Consider the following 9882-nt stretch of genomic DNA (forward strand, 5'->3'; position numbering starts at 1 on the left):
GTGACGCAACTTCCGTCGAGCAGACGATTGGTCGTCTACAGTAGGTGGCGCTGTTTGACAGTGATGCGGCTTCTTATAATTCGAAGAAGAAATGCGGCGCTTCTTCTTCCTGTGTGGTGAGTACAGAGGATCGTGTACAGGCTGTTGACATGGCACACTGATGTCGGTGTGTGTCACACTCGTGTCCGCTCGCCGTGCCGTGGCGCCGGCATGTTTGTGGGCTGGATGGAGCGGGTGGAGGAAAGCGTGTGCCGGGGGATTCAGGCTGGTCCCGTCCAGAGCCCGCAGCGGGACACGGCCCGGGGCTGCAGGTCAGTGCTGCCGCTGTCAGGACACATCAGACCCGTGCTGAACTCGAGCTTTAAAGCAGCGTTTAACCAGCCGGGTTCAAATGTCTGCCCCGGTGCTTACAGATCGACAGCAGCGATCTGACCTCAGTCTGAACTCAGGTTAATTGTAGCCTACAGAGTATCTGCAGTCAGTTAACGTGTTGTGTGCTGTCAGCAGTAGCTGATGAAAAGGGAGTGACTCAGAGTAGCGTCATAAGAACATGTGGGGAAACAAACAGTTCAAAACGAGCTCTTTGAGGTTTTATCTTTTATTTCCCACAGTATTGAGCCCCCTTCAAATCAATCAACCAATAACACTTACAGGAAGTGAAATCGAGTCTGACTGTGTTGTCTCCCTTCTAAGGGAAGCTGTTGCGGGATGGAGAGGACAGGAAAGCAGTGGTGAGCCTCCATGTTTAATCTGAGTTTGCCCCTCGGTGCATGCTGGGAATGATGTGAATGTTAATGTGGACAGCAGATTCTCATGTGGGACGGATCGTCCATAGTTTTTCAGTGGAAGTGATGAATATTCAGAGACTCACAGCAGTGTCTGACAGTCTGCCTGTACGTTGCTGTGTTCAGATCTGTGTTGAGGGGAACATTGCCAGTGGGAAGACAACATGTCTGGAATATTTCAGCAAAACCAGCAGTATCGAGGTCAGTCAGTCTTTGTGCAGTGTAGCTGTGTGCGTTCAAGATTTCCAGTGTTACCGAGCTCAAAGTATACCATTTGTTCACGAATGTATTCCTCTCTCCTTGCCTCTTTCTTGCAGGTCCTTACAGAGCCAATCTCTAAATGGAGAGATGTCCGAGGGCACAACCCTCTGGTAACGTACATGACCGTGCTGTCAGTGTGCAGAGCTGGAAGGATTCTTCCAAAACATTTTGTGCTTTTATGATGCTGGAGTGTTGAACGCGCCGGTGCTTAACATGCCAGTGCTTAACATGCCGGTGCTTAACATGCCGGTGCTGAACGCGCCGGTGTTTAACGCGCTGGTGCTGAACAGTGTTGACTTGGGATGAGATGTGGTGAGTGTAAACACCATGGATTGTCTCTGTATACTCCCGCTTCCATCAGGATCCTTCCTCAGGAGTCTGGTCAAGCTTATCAAATGCTCTGGGAATGTGTTGAGTGCTGGTTGGTAGTGTGACTTCCCTGCATGTCAGTCTAGCTGTTCACCTGCAGGTTCTGTCCCCGCAGGCTTTAATGTACCAGGATCCTCAGCGCTGGGGCATCACGCTACAGACCTACGTTCAGCTCACTATGCTGGATCGACACCTGTCAGCTGTGGTAAGTGTCCTGCTAGCTAGCACCACAGCTGGTTTACTCTGTGCTTGTTTTGTTGCATGCTAACACCCATATAGCCTGGGCTAGCACACTGATGGCTGTACGCTGGTTATGCAAACGGATACGCTGGCACACGTGCTGTTTCTTGTTGGTTTCAGGCAGCTCCTGTTAGGATGATGGAGAGATCTCTCTTCAGCGCCAAGTACATCTTTGTGGAGAATCTCTTCAGAAGGTACAGTAATCTGATCCACGGATCATCCACACAGTTTCACCTGAACAACACAGCCCTGCAGCGCTGAAGTAGGAGAGTGTGCAACCTGTGCATGTGATTTATGTACAGACAGAGAGGATGGATTGTTATTTCAGTCAGGCTCAGCATCTGTTCTCATGTCTTTAATGTAAAGGTCGTGTTCAGTCATGCATCATTGTAGCCAAGTCTTACCATGAAATAGTCCAGATGTTGATTTGCAGTAATGGCCAAAGTGCCTCACAGCCGCAGCTATGTAAACAGAGAAGCAGTTACTTAAAATGTAACATTTCATTGAAAATATGTAACTGTCTCAAATGAATCATCCAACCTGTAACTGAGCATTTCTGACATTTCTGGGAATTTAGAGAGCTGGGGTGGTTCGGGAGGTAGAGACGGTCACCTACTAATCAGAGCGTTGATGGTTTGATCTTTGACTGCTACAGTCTATGGTTGAACCTCCAATGTGTGGAGAGTCCCGGGTATTTAAGCCGTAGTTGGTGTTGTTGACCCGCTAGTGATCATGTGCCAACGTGTGAAATGGGGTGTGGGTCATTATCAGCGGAGGTTCTGGGTGAAATCACTGTGAGACCTTAGAACTGAAGATGCTTCTAAGGTGAGAGCTGAAACGTCTTCAAGACATTTCAAGAAGTCCAGTCGGTTTTCTTTCCAAGCTCGTTAGGTCAGATAGAACCTGTGAATGAGTGAATGAGACATGTTTATAAAGTGCTTTGAGTAGAATTAGAGTTTTATTTCATGTTTTTCTTCCAGTGGGAAAATGCCAGAGGTGGACTATGCTGTTCTCAGCGAGTGGTTTGACTGGATTACAGCTAACATTTGCATTCCTGTTGATCTCATTGGTGAGTACAACACAAACAAACCTGCTGCAGCTCAGCATCAAGAAACAAAGCACGAATCCTGTGCACGTCTGAATGTACACGATGAGAACTGACCTCTGTCTTTGAGGTTGTGTGTTTATACAAATGGCATTCCTATGTAATGAAATGAGTTCATGTAGTCGCAGTAATAATAATGATACATGTCATATTTGGCTTTTTCCCTGGCTCCAGTTTACCTGCAGACGTCTCCTCAGACCTGCCATGAAAGGTTAAAGCAGCGATGCAGAGAAGAGGAGAAAGTCATTCCACTGGTGAGGAGCTTGTGCTTCACTTCATTGAAGTTTGTCAATTCAAAGGGACACAGACAGCTGCACAGTAGTGCCAATCTAATGACCACTTGAAGTGACCACAAAGCTACTCCAGAGAGTCTGAAAACATTTCCAACTCATGGTGAAAAATCTGAGGTTTGTCAAGGCAAATGGCATTTAACACTTTGTTTGAAACGCGTACAAATGCTGGAGCTCTGCTTCAAAGATGAAGCTGGTTCCTAGAGATGCAACAAAAGGCTAAAGATGTGAGCAGCAGCACACGTCAGCACACGGCTTCCTCCTAGCTCCAGTTTCTGTTCACCTGGGGCTTCACTACATGGACTGCAGTGAGGTGGCATCAATATTTACACCTTACCAGACAACTGCTACTACAAACATGCATGACAAGTTTACAGCAGGCGTCCTGTCAATTCAAGTCAGTGTATTTATAAGTATGTTTTTAAACAACAGGTTGACCAAAGTGCTGCACAAACTGGGAAAAAAATCCAACAGACAGGTCACAAAAACAAAGAAAAGAGTCACAGTAAGGGAATAAAGATGTGGTGTTAGGGAGGTCCTAATGCGAAAAGGAGAGCGTTCCAAAGTCACGATGTAGCCACCGTAAAGGCCGGCCTGCTCTGTGTTTGAGTCTGCTTCTAGGAACAACAAGACCTGAAGGCTCTGTTAGGAGTATGTTCAGAGAGGTAAGAGGGAGCCGACCCATTTAGAGACTTAAAAGCAAACAATTAAAGCTTAAAATCAAATCTAAAATTTACTGGAAGCCAAAACTGGGGAAATGCTGTCGCGTTTACGTTGCCTGTGAGCAGGTTGGAGAAGAGGGAGCAGAGCCTGGCTGATGCCCAAATAAAGGCCCCAATATTCTGAAACAGCAGAAAAATGTCCAGCAGGAGTGATGGTGCAGAGCTCGCGCACAGGTAACAGAGGTTTAACTGGTCAGCACAGAAATTTGAATTATGACAGTGATCAGAAAAGTGGCTGTAGCTCAGGTGGCAGAGCAGATCAGCCACTAACCAGAAGGTCGGTGGTTCGATCCCAGGCTGCTCCAGTCTGCATGCCAAATATCCTCGGGCAAGATACTAACCCATGTTGCTCTCCGATGCATCCATCGGAGTGTGAATGTCTATGAATGCTAGATACTTAGCACTTAAGCTTAGAAGTGCTTGTGTGAATGGGTGAATGAATTAGTTGTATAAAGCGCTTTGGGTGCTCAGAGTAGAAAAGCGCTATATAAGAACCAGGCCATTTACCAAAAGTGCAAATTAGAATATCACATAATTACAGAGCACGAGATAAGACTGAATCCAAAGTACGTCCACGCTCGTGGGAGGGAGCGCCGACTGAACAAGACTAAAACAGTCAGTAAGGTTCAGGACGTCTTTCACAAGAGGTTTAGTGGGGCAGCAAACATGAATCTTAAAATCCCAAAGAATTAGAGTCGTTCCGGATAAAAAGACCTTAAATAAAATCCTTGTTAAACTGCGGAGCCCATAAATATCAGCAGTGAGCTGTCTCTCAGGTGTGTGTGTGTGTGTGTGTGTGTGTGTCCATCCACCAGGAGTACCTTGAGTCCATTCACCAGCTTTATGAGGAGTGGCTAATCAGGCGTAGCTCCTGGCCTGTTCCTGCTCCTGTGTTGGTGAGTGTTCACACGAGCACAGCTTTGCTTTCAGGTAGTACTCTCACACCACAGACACACACAGTGAATGATAACAATGAATTGGGGAAACCTTGGGTTCTTGTCTCATGCCACCCACCTAAATATTGTTGCAACTAAGCCCATAACAAGGACGGGACGGTGCACTCTTCCACACTGATTAGAAACACGACGAGGAACCTGGGCCCAAACTCCCAGGTCTGGTTGACCCAAGTTGTTTTTGAAGCACGAGTTGTGTCAGTGTGATTGGACTCGTTCTTATTAAGTGCTTTTCTACTCAAAGCATGTCATACTGTATGCCTCATTCACCCATCCACACACAACACATACGAGCACTGTTTTCTATTCTTTCTATCCAGCTCTATCCACTCATTTAGAAGATCTTTGCTGCTCACTGTATAGAAGAGCCTGTGTAGTGGTGTTCTTCCTGTTCATGCATTTATTACTTCTAGGCTGGACATATTCATTCTTATCAGGATGTCCTAAAAACTCCCTGAAAAGCCTTCAGTTGATCCAAAATACTGCAGTGACAGGGACGTTCAGCCCCCACAGGAGAGGCGGAGCCTTCAGCTTTCAGCCGTCTCTTTTGCAGTACCAGCTCTGTTTTGATTCAGAAGACTGTCTGCTGTCAGGATTACGCTTTGTGATGAAGCATATTCAACCCCACTATGAAGAACGCTTGGGAAAGCAGTCCCTACAATTAGTTTTATCCAGGTTTGTCCTTTAGTGCAGCGTAGAGACACTGTATCATTGTTTGTTTTCCCCACTTCCCCCAAAACACAGGCTTTAATCTGGTTTGGAGCCATGTTTTTGCTGCTTTCTGTGTCGAGTAAGTCCCTCATAGCCAACCCTGATCTTCCTGATATTTAAGAATGATGTGTGTGTTTGCAGGTGATTCCTGCTGACCACAACCTGCAGAGGATGCTGCACCAGTACGAAGAGAACCGAGCCAAGATCCTAGCAGCAAGTCTCTGATTCCCGAACACGCACTCATGCTAACCCCAACCTGACAGGAAGCTGTTACAGCACCTTTTTTAAGCTGTTTCTGATCTTACACCTCGTCACATGTGACATTTTTGTATGCACTCCCAGGTCAGCCATTCCTATTCATGAAGACCAATCTCAGTACATTTGATTGCAGTATTAAAGTAAAATGTAATCGATGTGCTCACAAGAAACTATCGAGAAACTGAACATGAGAGCGGATCATTCCAGTGCTCGAGCCCAAGCCTGTCAGCCTTCAAAGATGCTGCGCGCTCAGGCTGGTCCTTGCATCTTATCTGCTGAGTTTTTCCTGAGAGCGTGATTAATCCTCTGTGAGTCTGAGGAAGTGTGTAAGTGAAAACTCTTCATACAGAACAAGTCCAGTGACAGCGTTGTGTCACTTCAGACCACGAGTTATACGTCCTGGTCTGATCATCACTCTGTATCACTCCTCTGTCCTTTACCTGCCTCCATCTGCTCTGCCACCTGAATGAAGGAGCCTATTTCCATGACAACATTTAGTCAGTGTTTGAACAGGCTGTGTGATCCGGCACTGTGAAAAATCTGCAGCCACTGACAGCCTGACGCCCTGGAGCCTTGAACTCGGGGACACGTTGGAGCTTCCTGAGTGATGCTGTGGGCTCTCTGCCTTCTCTTTCCTTACCCGGATGATTGAGCGTGCTTAAAGACTCACTGCCAGGTCACATGACTGATCAGTCGAGTTTACAGCGCTTGAAGGATCAAGCAGAGTTGGCTGCATTGTGTTAGGAATAAAATGTGTGTAAAAATTTGTGTTTTATTTTATACACTTTGCAATTGTGCTCATTGAGAGTTGGCACTCTGTGTAATAAAAGTCAAAAGCATCAATTAAACAATATGATTGAACTGAATTATTGGCGTGTTGACTGCAGAGGGATTAGCAAACTGCTTGCACATCAGTTAAAGTCAGGGTGATATTTTTCTGGGCTGTGGGAGGCCGACAGACTTGGGTAATGAATAGAAAACTCGTCTTGGGGCTGCAAGTATAAAGCAGCTTGAGCTCAAACATTGCTGTGGTTTGGTGCTATAAATAAACGTGACAGCTTTTAACCAAAGGGAAAAAAATGACCCAAACTATTGTTTGTCCTCCATCCAGATCCACCAACAGAAGATTAGTGACCTCAGACCACAGAGGCAGCATGCATACACATGTTTTTGCACTGCACCACTTTACTTAGACGTCACTCTTCCATCCAACACATATAATGAACTAATAAAATATTTCTTACAAGTCAAAGTTGGGTTTTTGTCTCGTATCCTACAGAAATGGCATTCAACGCGAGTCTGTAATTAGACTTTCAATGTAAATAATATTTACGACAGGCTTAGGGCGTCGGGGGGTTCCCGGAGGCGTCTTCCTTGGGGGGCTCAACCCGGGGTATCGATCATGGCCTATTAAGGGCTCTGTTGGTTCTCGGGTGACTGTTTCCTCGCGGCTGCGTGCAGCGGGGCTAGGGGAGGGTCTGTGCTGACGGACGTGGGTTACTGACCTGGTAGCCTGGCTGCCCCTGGGTGGGTCCGGGATGGGCGTGAGGTTCTGGGGGCGCTCCGTCTCTGGGCTGGAGCCCGGGCCGGGCCTCGGGGGCTTGGGTCCTGGTTGGTGTGTCACCAGGGTTGTGGGCGGGTGGGTGCATCGGGGCCCAGCCCAGGAGCAGGGTGCCGCCAGTGCATCGAGCCACCTGGGGGGCTCTTCAACTGGTGGGGGAGATTGTCACATCTTGCAGGAGCTTTCCTCTCTTCAGGAACTCTCTCTGCAGGAGGGGGAGATACAGGAGAGGTGGAGGAAGATCTCAGCCTGGGCGTCTATTGTCTTATGTAGTCTGGAAGATGAGTGGATGGTGGGGTGGGTGCAGTTTTCTCTGTGGTGGGGTTGGGTGGACTGTCCCGGGTTCTGTGTGGCCGGGAGGCGCTGCTGCACTGGGCCCCGGTCTGGATGGGCCTGGGCCCCCTTTCCCTGGCGGGTCGCAGAGTATGGGGGTGCCTACTGGGGTCAGCAGGGGAGCTGGCCCCAGGGAGGGGTCACCTGCCCCTCCCTGGGGCCAGCTCCCACCTCCCTTCCTTCCCTCCCCATCTCCAGCTGCCTCCCTCTTCCCGCTCCACCACAACCACCCACACATGCAGGGCCTTGGAGTAGGGGTATGTCACCAGGGTGCAGAGGAGGCTACCCCCCCCCCCCCCCCCCCTGTCCCCTTCTGGCTGCCTCTGCCTCAATTTTATCCCACAACTTAGACATTCACATTACTCACACTCTCATTACACATACATATAGGATCTTGGGGGTGGGCACGATACACGGAGTCCAAAGTACCATCAGGGTGTACACCTCACCCCTGGCGTCGTTGCCCACCTCTCAAGGTTAAATACACGTAGACATTGAGGGCTAGCAGGAGGGACTATGCGCTTACCTGCTGCTCTCTGGCAGGTAGCTCCAAGCCCTCCTGGGTTTTAAATGCACCTTAGAACACACATGCATCAACACTACAATGAGCGGGTGGAGGGAGGTTTGGAGTCTTCTCTCACCCCCATTCTCTGCGGCCTGCTGGAGCGGGGGGGCTAGGAGGAGGAGTTGGCCGTCCGACTGAGGTCTGGAGTGTGGGGCCTCCCTGCTGCTGCGGAGTCGGGGCGGTCTGCCTCCCCCCACCGCAGGGAAAAGGGTAACACCACCTGGGTCTGGGTGCAGTTCCCCCCTCCAGGGGCAAGGGTACCTAGACCCGGTTTGTAGAGTACGCTTGGGGAGTGTGATCGTGTGTACAGCGTCTCTTTATGTCTGTCTCCACGTTGGTTGAGTGTGGAGTAAGTGCATATGAGAGCATGAGGGTGGGAATGGATGTTTGTGTCTGTGTGTGCCTGTATAATAATGTTTAATATTTAGTATTTACTGTCATATTCCCATATATCATCGTGATGTTGTTTATTCTATTACTCTTGTTCTCTTCTGCTTGTTCTCTTTTTTCTTTCTCAGCAGGTGATCCAGGTGATTGATATATGCATTTTTTTCTTCTCTGCCCATTCTGTTGGTTTTTGTCTTTTGCCCTTCTCCCCCGTCCCTCTTCTCAGCTGTTTCTCTTTCCCTCTTTCTTTCTCCCCTTCTTTCCCCCAGTCCAGTCTGTCCCGTATTCAGTAAGTGAAAATAAAATAAACAATAAAAGGTGAATCAAATGGACCATTACGGCAAGGCTGGGATGGTCAATTTGGTAAAGTAAATCCGTTGGGCATCTTTCTTTGCCTTTAGACAACAATTCTGATGCAAAAGAGCCAAACGGGACAGGCAGAAAAAATAAAAAAATAAAAAATAAATAAAATAAAATTATGTTGCTGTCATGCAAAAAGGTAATAACAAAAAACTGGCAGAAGAGAAAAAAAATATTTACATTTATTAGCTGCACTGTTTTGCATCATTTGCAGTTTTTCCTGCCTAACTCTAGGATACTGGAGCAGTTCTGCAGATGAGCCTTAAGCTCATGCATGCTTGCATCAAAACAACTTTCAAAAATGTGTCTTCAAATGTAAAAGCTCTGCTTCATTCTTCAAGCAGACATGTTTAACTGTGGCTGAGCAGTATTTGTGAACGTAGTCCAGACAGGTCTTTAGTAAATGAGGCAACACAGCTAAAGGAACACCAGCAGACTAATCTATTCATCGCCACTTTTTAAAAAGATCTATAAGCAACTCTGTTCACAACAGTTCGTTTTTGAACAGTGAACATCAGCTTTCCTGATGCTGCCGAACAAACCAAACACAATGAAGAACTTTCACCAGTCAACGAATGTACAGATGTTTCCATCAATGAACCTGCGATGCTGAGGGTGAACAACAGCAAGTTTTAATCAAAGCCTGTGTGAACATATGCTTTACAGTTTACCACCATCGCTGCCCTTGGGAACGATGCAGCTCCTGATTCAGGATTTTTCTCAGTTGTATGTTCAGTTTCAGGAAAATACTGGGTCACAACTTTGTAATAGTGAAGTCACATATTCCTGTTAGGAGCCTGAGTCATTTTGGACCTCCAGTGCACATATTAAACAGATATGTAGGACTGCTTACTTCCATTTGTGCAGCATCTCTATGATTAGATCCCAGAGTGACACTAACAACTAGTTAATGTATTTATTACTTAATTAAGTTTAGTTTAGGTAGCATATACATGTCTGAGCTTTACAAAGGGTCTAATCA

At 47.3% G+C, this 9882-nt stretch overlaps 1 protein-coding gene across 1 annotated transcript; it reads left to right on the plus strand.

Moving 5' to 3' along the window:
* The first annotated feature begins 108 nt into the window (after positions 1 to 108).
* tk2 (thymidine kinase 2) lies at positions 109 to 6520 on the plus strand. Its single transcript, XM_085369647.1, has 10 exons — positions 109 to 311; positions 694 to 731; positions 912 to 986; positions 1103 to 1156; positions 1531 to 1620; positions 1776 to 1849; positions 2636 to 2724; positions 2935 to 3014; positions 4588 to 4668; positions 5578 to 6520. The coding sequence occupies exons 1-10, from the start codon at positions 161 to 163 to the stop codon at positions 5659 to 5661; spliced, it is 816 nt and encodes a 271-aa protein (XP_085225773.1). The 5' UTR covers positions 109 to 160; the 3' UTR covers positions 5662 to 6520.
* The last annotated feature ends 3362 nt before the right edge of the window (positions 6521 to 9882 follow it).

This window comes from Diplotaxodon limnothrissa, linkage group LG13, assembly GCF_057381915.1.
Source record: "Diplotaxodon limnothrissa isolate DT_005_m linkage group LG13, D_limnothrissa_male_GT1.1, whole genome shotgun sequence".
In the NCBI taxonomy this organism is placed as follows: domain Eukaryota; kingdom Metazoa; phylum Chordata; class Actinopteri; order Cichliformes; family Cichlidae; genus Diplotaxodon; species Diplotaxodon limnothrissa.

Excerpts from the sequence above, each read along its gene's own strand:
- tk2 (XM_085369647.1), top strand. The coding sequence starts at position 161 with ATGTCGGTGTGTGTCACACTCGTGTCCGCTCGCCGTGCCGTGGCGCCG. Across the intron at positions 1,157-1,530 it reads TCCGAGGGCACAACCCTCTG|GCTTTAATGTACCAGGATCC; the intron begins GTAACGTACATG and ends CTGTCCCCGCAG. Across the intron at positions 4,669-5,577 it reads CTGTTCCTGCTCCTGTGTTG|GTGATTCCTGCTGACCACAA; the intron begins GTGAGTGTTCAC and ends GTGTGTTTGCAG.